Here is a 14,561-nt window from a genome sequence, read left to right as displayed (position 1 = left end):
TGAATTTCAAATGTCCCCTCACAGTTCGATGAATACTAACAAAAAGTATATGGCTAAAAATACAAGGTAACTAGGATTACTTAATATTTAATATTAAGATCCTTGATAGGTTATACAGTATCACTTGTAATCCCAAAATGCTCATGTATGAACAATACTGCATGGGTACATGTGCATGCGTGCGTATGTGTGTGTGTGTGTGTGTGTGTGTGTGTGTGTGTGTGTGTGTGTGTAGATAAATGTATGAAATTTAGGCAGGCATTCATACTTAATATCGTAAGAAGCAAATGAATTGCATAATGAATTGCATAATGAATGTGAGGACAGGAAAGGATTTGGAGGCATGGAGATACAGTATGGAGATCACTTAAACACAGTAGCTAAAAAATGAAAATTAAAAACTTACAAATACCGAACAACCAAATCAAAAGAGTGGGGTATCGAACAAAACTGATAAATCACAATAGAGGAATCTGAGAAGCACCTAAAGAAATGTTGAAAGTCCTTCGTGATCAGAGAAATGCAAATCAAAATGACCCTGAGATTCCACTTTACAGTAGTCAGAATAGCTAAGATCAAAATCTCAGGTGACAACACTTAGGCTAGGATGTAGAGAAAGAAGAAAACTCCTCCATTGCTAGTGGGATTGCAAACTGGTACAACCATCTGGAAATCAATTTGGAGGTTCCTCAGAAAATTGGAAATAGACATACCTAATATCCAGAAATTCCACTCTTGAGAATATACCCCAAAGATGCCCCACTATGCCACAGAGGCATATGATCTACTGTGTTCACAGTGGCATTACTTGTGATAGGCAGAAGCTAGAAACAACCCAGGTGTCCCCCAATAGAAGAATGGATAAAAAATGTGGATCATTTTCACAATGGAATATTATTCAGCTATTAAGAATGAGGAAATCCTGCATCATGCAGGCAAATGGATGGAATTTGAAAATGTCATCCTGAGTGAGGTAACTCAGACCCAAAAGGACATGCACAGTATGTTCTTACTAATAAGTGGATAATAGCCAAAAAAGAAAAGTACAGACTACCCAAGATACAGTCCACAGAACTCAGAAAAGTCAACAAGCTGAAGGACCCCAGTGAAGACACCTCAGTTCAACTTGGAAGGGAGAAGAGAACAAACAAAAGAGGGGAGGGAGGAAAGGTTAAGGGATAGAAAGGGGATAAGAATTGGTGAATAGATGAATATGATCAGGTATTAGGTGGGGGAAAAGGACTGAAGCCCTGCATGCCAGCAGAAAGAATGGAAACAGGAAACATCTGGAAGAAGGAGGTTGGGAATACCCTCCAGAATGTACCAGAGACCTGGGAAGTGATAGACTCTCAGGACTCAAAGTGGGGAACCATAGATGAAAGAACAGTGCGGAAGGGGAACTTACTGAATTCACTTCCAGCACAAAGACAGGGCATCAAGTGAGGGATGGATTTGCTATCCCACAGCCAAATCTCTGACACATAATTCTTCCTGTCTGAAAAAACTGCATGGACAAAAATGGATATGAGCCTGAGAAAAGGAGGTCAAGCAAAAGTAGTATCTAGCTCAAGGGGAGGCCCCAAGCCCTCACACTATTATGAGGCTATAGAGCACTCACAAAAAGGTACATATCATGACTGCCCTCCAAAAGGCAGAAAGAGTTAGATGGATATATGTGCACTCAGTCAGTGAACCAACGCTATTGACCCTGGAGTCAAATTATGGAAAAGCTGGAGGAAGCTAAGAAGGATGGGCAAATTATGAAAAAGTTCGAGGAGCAGCAGTCTCAATTAACTTGGACTCCTGAGATCTCTTAGACACTGGATAACCAACAAGGCAGCATACACCAGCTGAGATGAGGGCTCCTATATATATAGGAGAAGACTCTTGTGTCTAGGTTCAGTCAGAAAAGATGCACTAATCTTCATGAGACTGGAGGCCACAGGAAGTTTAGAGGTCTGGTTGGGTGGGTGGGATGGGGACATCCATGGTGGGGATGGGATATCACACGTTAGTAGGGTGGGATGGGGACGGAGAGGAGTGCAGTGTGGTGGGGAGAGTGTATGGCATGTGGAATCTTCAGTGGGCAGACAGGAAGGAGAATAAAAGCTGGAGTTAATTAATTAATTTGAAAATTTTATTCAGACTTTTAAGTGAACTAAGGTTTCTTTGACTCAGGAAAACTGTATAGCAACTGTACACTGCCTATCATATTAAAATTGTAAAATTATACTTATTTTCACCCTTGTTAATTGAAACTTGATCACATTTCACTCTTCTCCTGGCATTCCACCCTCTCTCTTAACTTCAGCCTTTAACTAATTATCAGTGAATATTAACCATAGCAAACTCTGAGTGTTATTGGGTATGGAGTTTCATCGACAAAATTGCTTGTTGACTAATGAAAATTTAGTCAAATGAAAGCACCTATTGTTTAATCTTTATTATGATATTACAAATGCTTTCTCTTTTACATTTATTTTCAATTTTATTTTATTTTTGTTGCTTTAGTTTTAAAGAGTTGGGTGCATCAGTTATTAGATTTTATTTATTTATTTTATTTTTATTCTTGATTTACTGGATATTTATATTTACATTTCAAATATTATTCTTTTTCCTGGTTTCCCATCCATAATCCGCCTTTTTCTAACCCCATCCCCTTTCATCTATAAGGGTATTATCCTGCCAATCCATGAGAATGGGAGATCTTTCCACCTTCTAAGGCCTTCTTCAATTTCTTTCTTCAGAAATGTAAAGTTCTTGTCGTACAGATCCTTCACTTGCTTGGTTAGAGTCGCACTGAGATATTTTATGTTATTTGTGACTACTGTGAAGGGTGTCATTCCCTAACTTCTTTCTCAGCCTGGTTCTCCTTTGATTAGAGGAAGGCTACTAATTTATTTGAGTTAATTTTATATCCAACCACTTTGCTAAAGTTGTTTATCAGATTTAGTCGTTCTCTGTTGGAACTGTTGGGGTCAGTTAAGTATACTATCATATCATCTGTGAATAGTGATATTTTGACTTCTTCCTTTCCAATTTGTGTCCTTTTGACCTTTTGTTGACTGATTGCTGTAGCCAGGACTTCGAGTACTATATTGAACAAGTAGGGAGAGAGTGGGCAGCCTTTTCTAGTCACTGATTTAGTGGGATTACTTCAAGTTTCTCTCCACTTAGCTTGATGTTGGCTACTGGTTTGCTGTATATTGATTTTAGTATATTTAGGTATGGAATTTAATTCCTGATCTTTCCAAGACTTTTAACATGAAGGGGTGTTGAATTTTCTCAAATACTTTCTCAGTATGTGTTTTTCCTCTTTAGCTCATTTACATAGAAGATAAGGTTGATGTATTTCCATATATAGAACCATGCATGCATCCTTAAAATGAAACCTACTTGATCAAGATGTATGATCATTTTGTTGTGTTCGTTGTTTCATTTTGTGAGAATTTTATTGAGTATTTTGGGGTTGATATTCATATGGAAAATTGGTCTGTAGTTCTCTTTCTGTGTTGGGTGTTTGTATGGTTAAGGTATAAGGATAATTGTAGCTTCACAGAAGGACTTGGGTACTGTTCCTTCTGTTTCTGTTTTGTGCAATATTTGGACAGTCTTGGTATGAGGTCTTATATGAAGGTCTGATAGAATTCTACACTAATCCCATCTGGAACTGGTTTTTTTTGGTTTGGAAACTTGTATTAACTGGTTCTATTTCTTTAGGAGTTACGGGATTGTTTAGATGGTTTATCTGATCCTGATTTAACTTTGGTACATGGTATCTGTCTAGAATATTGTCCATTTAATCCAGATTTTCCAGATTTCTTGAATATTGGCTTTTGTAGTAAGATGTGATGATTTCTTGAGTTTCCTCTGATTCTGTTGTTATGTATCCCTTTTCATTTCTGATTTTGTTAATTTGTATACACTCTCTGTGACCTCTGCTTAATCTGCCTAAGGGTTTATCTATCTTGTTGACTTTCTCAATGAACCAGCTCCTGCTTTTGTTGATTCTTTGTATAGTCCTTTTTGTTTCTACTTGGTTGACTTCAGCCCTGAGTTTAATATACCTCTTTGGTGTATTTGCTTCTCTTTGTTCTAGAGATTTTAGTTGTACTGCCAAGCTGCTAATGTATGCTCCCTCCTGTTTCTTTATGGAGGCACTCGGAGCTCTGGGTTTTCCTCATAGCACTACTTTCATTCTTTCCCATGATTTGGATGTATGTTGAACCTTCATTTTCATTAAATTCTAAAAAGTCTTTAATTTCTTTCTTTATACCTTCCTTGACCAAATTATCAATAAGTAGAGTTCTGTTCAACTTCCATTTATATGTGAGGGTTCTCTCATTTTTCTTGTTATTAAAGACCAGCCTTATTTCATGGTGATCTGATGGGGTGCACACAATTATTTCAATATTTTTGTATCAATTGAGGCCTGTTTTGGAACTTATTGTATGGTTAATATTGGAAAAGGTACCATGAGGTGCTGAGAAGAAAGTATATGCTTTTGTTTTAGGATGAAATGTTTTATAGATATTTTGTACGCAATTTTATTTTAATTAGGGAATTATATTTATAAACTTCATACAGCTGTTTTTCCTGTGTCACAAATATACTACAATGTTCTGTGTCAATTTTTGTTTTCATTTAGAACTTTCTTAACTATTATAATGGCTGTTTTGCAAGTAACTGCTTATTCAAAAGCATATTTCTTATTTTCCAAAAATCACACATTTTGTTATTTTTTTGTGGATAATGATCATTTTATCCTGCTGTGAACATACATGATATTAGTATTTATTTGACCTTGATTTTTAAATTAATAGTTATTGATTTGAATTTTTGTTTAGATATAGTCAATTTCAGAGAGCATTCTGTGTACTTCTAAAGAGTTTTTATATTACACACAGGCTATCTTCTTAGGGTAATGGATTGATGCCAGTTTAAAGACTAATTTAATTCTAATTTTTCAGTATGATATTTCAGTTAGATGAATTGAATGTTGGAATCCATACCTGAAGGCAAACCTACTTACTTTTAACTTCCCAAGCAAGGTATTTTTATAACATGTCATTTATTTTATAATTTTTAGTACACTGGCACTTGAAGGGTGTATAAATAAAATAGTCTCATAATCTAAATTGAATGTTCTAATAATAATAATTCGGTAATTTTTCTTTCTTCTGAAATTGCCTGATCCAGGAATTCATTCTACCACCTACAGAGAAACAATGTGATTTTGAATGGAAATAAAATATTCACTTACAATACTAAACTTATTTGCAGTAAATGACATTCTCATATCATATTCTTCTTAAAACACTAGGCATTTTGAACAGAGCAATTTAATTGAAATATGTAACCCCAAAATATGCCATTCATAATGATAGATCACTTCTCAACAGATTATCTCACAATTTGGAATACTAAAAATGAAGTATTTAAAATTATAGAACCAAAGACCAATTACAGACACTAAAATACTTAGTATTGAGTGTTAATTGAAAAAAAAACATTTTTACAATAAAAATAAACCACTGAACTGAGAACGGGACTCTCATTGGAGGAATTAGAGAAAGGATTGAAAGAGGTAAAGGGGCTTGCAATCCCATAAAAACAACAATGCCAGACAACCAGAGTTCCCAGGGAACTAAACCACTACCCTAAGGCTATATGCATGGTCTGGGCCATGGCTCTGGCTGCATATGTAGGAGAGGATGGCCTTGTTGGGCACCAATGGAAAGCAACATCCTTGGCAAACCTTCTGCGAAGGTTGAACCCCCAGTGTAGGGGAATGTCGGGGGAGGAATGGGGTGGATTAGGAGGGGAAAACCCTTATAGAAGAAGGGAAGCAGGATGGAATGTTCACAGCAGCCTTATTTATGTTAGCCAGAAGCTGGAAAGAACCCAGATGCCCTTCAACAGAGTAATGGATACAGAAAATGTGGTACATCTACACAATGAAATACTACTCAGCTATCAAAAACAATGACTTTATGAAATTCATAGGAAACTGAATGGACCTGGAAAATATCATCCTGAGTGAGATAACCCAATCATAGAAAAGCATGCATGGTATGCACTCATTGATAAGGTGATATTAACCAAAATGCTTGAATTACCCTAGATGCACAGAACACATGAAACTCAAGAAGGATGACCAAAATACGAATGCTTCACCCCTTCTTTAAAAGAGGAACAAGAATACCCTTGTGAGGGGATAGGGAGGCAAAGTGTAGAACAGAGGCTGAAGGACCATTCTGAACCTGCCCCACATTTGGCTCATACATATACAGCCACCAAACTAGATAAGATGGACCTCATACCAATATTATCCAACGTATTCCACAAAATTGAAACAGATGGAGCACTACTGAATTCCTTCTATGAAGCCACAATTACTCTTATACCTAAACCACACAAAGACCCAACAAAGAAAGAGAACTTTAGACCAATTTCCCTTATGAATATCGATGCAAAAATACTCAATAAAATTCTGGCAAACCGAGTCCAAGAGCACATCAAAACAATCATCCAACATGATCAAGTAGGCTTCATCCCAGGCATGCAGGGATGGTTTAATATACAGAAAACCATCAACGTGATCCATTATATAAACAAATTGAAAGAACAAAACCACATGATCATTTCATTAGATGCTGAGAAAGCATTTGACAAAATTCAACACCCCTTCATGATAAAAGTCCTGGAAAGAATAGGAATTCAAGGCCCATACCTAAACATAGTAAAAGCCATATACAGCAAACTAGTTGCTAACATTAAACTAAATGGAGAGAAACTTGAAGCAATCCCACTAAAATCAGGGACTAGACAAGGCTGCCCACTCTCTCCCTACTTATTCAATATAGTTCTTGAAGTTCTAGCCAGAGCAATCAGACAACAAAAGGATGTCAAGGGGATACAGATCGGAAAAGAAGAAGTCAAAATATCACTATTTGCAGATGATATGATAGTATATTTAAGTGATCCCAAAAGTTCCACCAGAGAACTACTAAAGCTGATAAACAACTTCAGAAAAGTGGCTGGATATAAAATTAACTCAAATAAATCAGTAGCCTTCCTCTACACAAAAGAGAAACAAGCCGAGAAAGAAATCAGGGAAACGACACCCTTCATAATAGACCCAAATAATAAAAAGTAACTCGGTGTGACTTTAACCAAGCAAGTAAAAGATTTGTACAATAAGAACTTCAAGACTCTGAAAAAAGAAATTGAAGAAGACCTCAGAAGATGGAAAGATCTCCCATGCCCATGGATTGGCAGGATTAATATAGTAAAAATGGCCATTTTACCAAAAGCAATCTACAGATTCAATGCAACCCCCATCAAAATACCAATCCAATTCTTCAAAGAGTTAGACAGAACAATTTGCAAATTCATCTGGAATAACAAAAAACCCAGGATAGCTAAAACTATCCTCAAAAATAAAAGGATTTCAGGGGGAATCACTATCCCTGAACTCAAGCAGTATTACAGAACAATAGTGATAAAAACTGCATGGTATTGGTACAGAGACAGACAGATAGACCAATGGAATAGAATTGAAGACCGAGAAATGAACCCACACACTTATGGTCACTTGATTTTTGACAAAGGAGCCAAAACCATCCAATGGAAAAAAGATAGCACTTTCAGCAAATGGTGCTGGTTCAACTGGAGGTCAACATGTAGAAGAATGCAGATCGATCCATGCTTATCACCCTGTACAAAGCTTAAGTCCAAGTGAATCAAGGACCTCCAAATCAAACCAGATACACTCAAACTAATAGAAGAAAAACTAGGGAAGCATCTGGAACACATGGGCACTGGAAAAAATTTCTTGAACAAAACTCCAATGGCTTATGCTCTAAGATCAAGAATTGACAAATGGGATCTCATAAAACTGCAAAGCTTCTGTAAGGCAAAGGACACTGTGGTTAGGACAAAACGGCAACCAACAGATTGGGAAAAGATCTTTACCAATCCTACAACAGATAGAGGCCTTATATCCAAAATATACAAAGAACTCAAGAAGTTAGACCGCAGGGAGACAAATAACCCCATTAAAAAATGGGGTTCAGAGCTAAACAAACAATTCACAGCTGAGGAATGCCGAATGGCTGAGAAACACCTAAAGAAATGTTCAACATCTTTAGTCATAAGGGAAATGCAAATCAAAACAACCCTGAGATTTCACCTCACACCAGTGAGAATGGCTAAGATCAAAAACTCAGGTGACAGCAAATGCTGGCGAGGATGCGGAGAAAGAGGAACACTCCTCCATTGTTGGTGGGGTTGCAGACTGGTACAACCTTTCTGGAAATCAGTCTGGAGGTTCCTCAGAAAATTGGACATTGAACTGCCTGAGGATACAAAAGATGCCCCAACATATAAATAAGACACGTGCTCCACTATGTTCATCACAGCCTTATTTATAATAGCCAGAAGCTGGAAAGAACCCAGATGCCCTTCAACAGAGGAATGGATACAGAAAATGTGGTACATCTACACAATGGAATATTACTCAGCTATCAAAAACAACAACTTTATGAAATTCATAGGCAAATGGTTGGAACTGGAAAATATCATCCTGAGTGAGCTAACCCAATCACAGAAAGACATACATGGTATGCACTCATTGATAACTGGCTATTAGCCCAAATGCTTGAATTACCCTAGATGCCTAGAACAAATGAAACTCAAGACGGATGATCAAAATGTGAATGCTTCACTCCTTCTTTAAAAAGGGGAACAAGAATACCCTTGGCAGGGAATAGAGAGGCAAAGATTAAAACAGAGACTGAAGGAACACCCATTCAGAGCCTGCCCCACATGTGGCCCATACATATACAGCCACCCAATTAGACAAGATGGATGAAGCAAAGAAGTGCAGATCGACAGGAGCCGGATGTAGATCGCTCCTGAGAGACACAGCCAGAATACAGCAAATACAGAGGCGAATGCCAGCAGCAAACCACTGAACTGAGAATAGGACCCCCGTTGAAGGAATCAGAGAAAGGACTGGAAGAGCTTGAAGGGGCTGGAGACCCCATATGTACAACAATGCCAAGCAACCAGAGCTTCCAGGGACTAAGCCACTACCTAAAGACTATATATGGACTGACCCTGGACTCTGACCCCATAGGTAGCAATGAATATCCTAGTAAGAGCACCAGTGGAAGGGGAAGCCCTGGGTCCTGCTAAGACTGAACCCCCAGTGAACTAGACTGTTGGGGGGAGGGTGGCAATGGGGGGAGGGTGGGGAGGGGAACACCCGTAAGGAAGGGGAGGGGGGAGAGAAATGTTTGCCTGGAAACCGGGAAAGGGAATAACACTCGAAATGTATATAAGAAATACTCAAGTTAATAAAAAAAATGGGCAAAAAAAAAGAAAGAAAATAAAACAGGAAAAACAAAAACAAACAAACAAAAAAAGGTGTGGTATCTTCAACAATAGGCTCTTCATACAGTTTTCTTGGGACACCAATAATAATCATCATAATCTATAATGTTTTGGTGGACTTTTCATCCTCTAATCCAAAAATCCTTAGACATGGAATGTACAATTTCAGTAATATATGTAAAATACATCATTATATATGTTATTATTTCCTGGATTTCTTTCTCATTACACTTGTCAATTGTATATAGAAAGTATATTGATGTTTGTTCATCAAGGCTGTATACTGCTGTTTAACTGAATGTGGTTATTTTGTATGTAGAATGTTCCTGTCGGGATTTTTGTTCATTTTCTTTACAATCACATACTTAAAAATGAAGTTAATTTCAGTAACCCTTCTATTTATATCAGGTGCATCACCTTCAGTTGCCTTATTTCTCCATTCCAGATTTCAAGTACTATCTTGCATAGGTATGGATAGATTGAGCAAATTTATCATGTTTCTAATTTTCATGAAAATGCTTTGTGATTTTCATGTGTGCTTCTTTTGTGTTCGGGATTGCTATACATTATTTTATGATATATCGTTTATATACCTAGAATCTTTAAGACTTTCATTACAAAGCATTATTTGATTTGTCAAAGACCTCTTTTCATCCCAAGAAAAAAAATTATGTGGTTTTGTCTTTCAATCTGTTTCCATAGTGTGTTATATTTATTGATTTATGTATTTTGAAGCATTTATAAATCTTTGAAGAAACATACTTGATTATGTTGGATGATGGTTTTTATATTTTCTTGGATTCATTTTGGAAGTGCTTTCCTTAAAAATGTACCTCTGGTCACAAAAGAAATGTTCTGTAACTCCTTTTCTTATGTAACAGGGTTACTGTTGAATCCTAAAATGGTTTGGTTTGTTATTCTAATTTATTTGTGTAATAATTTAAAGTGTATTGTCATTAATTATTTTTTTAAATGTTTGTATACTTCTACTCTGAATACATCTGGTATTGGACTTTTTGTTTCAGAGAACTTTATTTACTGTTTCTATTGCATTCATGAAGATATATCTGTTTTTATTGCTTATCTGACCCATATTTGTTCTTAATTCATTGTATATAACAGAAATGTATCTTTTTGATTTTATAAATTGGATGAGGGAAGATCTCTTCCTAATTTTGAGTATTGATTTTTATACATGTCCTCATGCTTGTCTAGAGGACAATCTGTGTCTGTTGTTTGTATAAATTTCTGCATAAATTTTGTCTCTTATTTTCTCAGAGTTTATTGATCTTTCTGTACTTTTAACTAATTTGGATAAGAGTTCATAATTCTTGCTAGTATTCTCCTCTGTATTTGTAATGCTGTGGCTGAACATCACAGGAGACAGCTACGCCAGGCTCCTGTCAGCATACGTTTCTTGGCTTCATCAATATGATCTAGTTTTGGTGGCTATCTATAAATTGGCTGTATACCAGGTGGAGCAGGCTCTGAATGGCCATTCCTACAGTGTCTACTCCAAACTTTGTCTCCAAATCCCTTCCTATGAATATTTTTCTTGCCCCTTTTAAGAAGGGCTGAAGCATTTACACTTTGGTCATCCTTTTTCTTGAGCTTCATGTAGTTAGTGGATTGTATCTTGGGTAATTCAAGTTTTTGGACATTCATTAGTAATCATGATTGGTAGTTCTAGGGAATTGAATCCTGTATTGTTTGTGTCCATTTTACTCGCTGGCATTCTGTAAATGAACTATATATGTGCAACAGTGTTCTAAGAACACACATTTACTTCATATTATGTACTTTGCCTTCATAAGAAATTAAAACCTATGTGGTATAGATCATAAAAAGGACTTTTGCTGTTTTAAGATTGTGAGTTTTAACTTACATTGAGATAGAAAAAATAACTGTTATCAGTTCTTGAAAATGTGATTAAATATTAAGGCTTTAGGATATGACTAAGTGTTAGAACACATAGACCATGAACATGAAATAACATAAAAATGCTATTACTAAAACAAGACTCAACTTCATTTACATTATAAAGTTTCTAGTCCTATTAGATAATATATATGCTTTTGTATGTCAATATTGATTACAGGTGAGTAGGATTTGCACAATATCAAATAAATTACACCGCCTTCCTTATACTTTGGCTTTCTAGATGCTGTGACATAGCAGCTTCATTGTGTTAAATATAATTCATACTGATTTCTCCTCAAAAAGAATTGTATTTCTATTTCTGATTCATTACTGGCATACGAACTTTGTACAGAGACTTAAAAATGTACAAAAGTGTAGAAATGTACTGAAAACACATTTCTAGTATCTTCTAGCTGAAGTGGAACTTTAGGATGTATGTAAAATTCATGTCAGACTTAGTCTGAAAATGTTCTTTTCACCCATTTGAATAATATCCCTAAGTAATACATTTATGTTCAAATTTAAGCTTCCTGAATAAGGATTGATATTATGAATTCTATGTCAATAATAAGCATCAAGTTAATTTGAAGTAAAAAAAAGAATATCACTTGGAGGAATTAAATGTGGAGTTTCCTATTACCAGTATTTCGGACCAATTTTAGAGAAGGCCTTCTGCCTCATGGTCTCTAACTCTACAATTTCTACACTGAAAGAGATAAAAGTGGTACAAAATCAAGCCGTTGATTCTTAATACTGGTTATAATTTTACTTAATTTCCAGCTCCTCTTAGAAGACATCATGACCAAGGTAAGTTACCAGAGAAAGCATTTAATTAAGAAATTGCTTACCGTTTCAAAGGAAAAGTCCAGGATAATCATGCTCTGGATCATGGCAGCAGGCAAGCAGACATGACACTGGGACAGCAGGTAAGCACTTAACATCCTATCAAGAAGCAGGGAGTAGAGCATGAGAATGGAGGGTTCTAGTGACATGCCTCTTCATACAGAGCAACACCTCTGAATTCTTAGCAAAACAGTACCACCAGGTATAGACCAGATGATCTCTTGTTTATTAGAAATGGAAAATGAGCTAAAGTGTTAAGTATGCATGTTTGTTATGGCTAAGACCTTACTGGAAAAGAGATAAGGTGACAATTGTTGAGTAGAGTGTGCTATGGTATAAACTTAAAAACCCAAATTAGAAACATTGCTCTCATACATAAACATGCATAATAGTTATTAAAATAAGTCTTAGGTCCATATCACAGAACAAATAAAAACTTATGGTTGATTTGGTAAACATTTATTCGTGTGTACAATTGCAAATATCTACTATAATTTCTACTTAGCATTTTTTCTTTTTAGAATAGATATATTTCAAATATTCCATATTAACATAGGAGTAGGAAGTTCATAATGACAATGTTCATAATTCTGCAATAAAACAGCAGTCTTTTTATGACAGAATCAAAATTACATTTATGTCAAGGAAAAACAATGCTGTATACTATGTGTCCATGATAGCATTCCCTTCCTTCAAATATTCTTCAAAAATGACACATCAGTTTTCAACTGAGTATGGTAGAAATAATGAAAAAAATTGAATTTTCATCAAACAAAGGACACTACATTTAGAATGATCTACATTGTATCTTGTCCATCTTTGATGGTGAGAAAATCAACATGACAATGCTTCCATGGCGAGAATATAACACAAAGTATTTTACTGTTTAAATTGTAATATATGTATGAAAACAATCCTTATTGTGATAGAATAGTTTTGATAGGAATACAGCTATTCTCAGAAGAAGTTCATTCTAGAAAGTACAGTCTTTTATATGTACTCATTACATAAAAGACAAATGGTGGTTTCTTAATTGTAAGGAAGAAACATCAACAGAGAATGTATCAATTCATTTCACTAGGCATTGATACAAGTAAATAGTAATTGGATAAGAGGTCATAAATTATATGCAATCAGAAATTTGACATCTATATTGAAATCATTTACCATTTTGAAGTTATGTGTTCAGGAGTATTTATGGTCCTGCAGCCATGGAATTGACATAATGTTGGTGACGCACATATAAGTACCAATGATATATGTATTATGAATCCACAGAACGTAGGAAGGAAAACCAATGTAATATATGTATGTTTTAGGGAGCATGCTGCTCCTTTAAGTGTATTTTCTTATGCATGGCATTGACTTTTCCTACTTTTGCATCATTTATCAACAACACCATAATGTGATATATTTGTATTTTTTTCAAAGTCTCCTCCCTTGAACAATTTCTTGGAAAACACTACAAGCTAAATCCGCAGAAGAAGAGTCGGGACTTTGGGTCTTGCTCTCATGAATGAAATCCTTTCAACTCTAATTATGGAAGGAATTTTTCTATTTCTTAAATAGCTTGTGTTATAATAGTGTGCTTCCCCAGATGATGGCCCTTAAAAAGGAGTTCTTCAAGAATTCTCTGAAAAGAGTTCTTTTGTCCTTTGAAAAGTATTGTGATTCTGGATATTTATCTGTTGATTCATACAAATTATCACTCCTGTCTGTGAGCATTTTGCATTTTCCTGCTTAACAGAAGAAACATAATTTATATCATGATGAAAATGTAAAGATTGTTGTATTTATCCCCATTCATATGTATTTGTTAAAACTAACAACAGAAAGGTAAACACCACACTTTAATTAACTCTTCAGTTAAGTGCCTTTTCTTTTTGTGCGACAATATAGTGGTTCTCAACTTTTCTAATGCTGTGACTCTTTAATATAGTCCTCATATTATGATAATTATCAACATGATTTGTTGCAAAATAATGGTAACTACATTGCTTTTATGACTAGTACTATAAATATCTCTCATGCAGGATAGATGACAAGTAATCCTTGGGGAAAAAAATCTGAAAGGAATTGGAATCCATAGACTGGGAACCATTGTTCTATGATATGCAAGGATTTTAACATCATTTTTAGTCTGCATATCTCTTAATGCAGCTTTTTTTTCCCTTCCCAGAGCCCATGTTTTAATTTTATCTAATGTTGCCTTCTATTCCCTCAAATGTGAAGATATCAATTTGGTTTTTATCATTTAATTTCCATATTTTACTCTTAAAATTTGTTCATAATTATCCGTGGTGAATACAAATGCTCATTGTCTGAATATACTCAGGGCTTGCTACAAAGGAGAAATGCTTCTCAAACAGCAGAGAAGTACAGAACTTCACAGAATTCAG

General features: G+C 35.5%; 1 protein-coding gene across 1 annotated transcript in view; it reads right to left on the bottom strand.

Annotated features, from left to right (window-relative positions):
- Positions 1-12,050: 12,050 nt before the first annotated feature.
- Positions 12,051-14,561, bottom strand: part of Adgre4 (adhesion G protein-coupled receptor E4) — a 155,089-nt gene continuing 152,578 nt past the window's right edge. Inside the window, exon 17 of the mRNA XM_063267566.1 lies at positions 12,051-12,261. Coding sequence (XP_063123636.1) covers positions 12,172-12,261 — 90 coding nt within the window. The 3' untranslated portion in view covers positions 12,051-12,171. The remainder of the gene's footprint in view (positions 12,262-14,561) is intronic.

This window comes from Rattus norvegicus, chromosome 9, assembly GCF_036323735.1.
Source record: "Rattus norvegicus strain BN/NHsdMcwi chromosome 9, GRCr8, whole genome shotgun sequence".
Lineage (NCBI taxonomy): Eukaryota > Metazoa > Chordata > Mammalia > Rodentia > Muridae > Rattus > Rattus norvegicus.
Note: the sequence above shows the minus strand (reverse complement) of the source record. Positions and strands in the feature narration are given on the sequence as shown.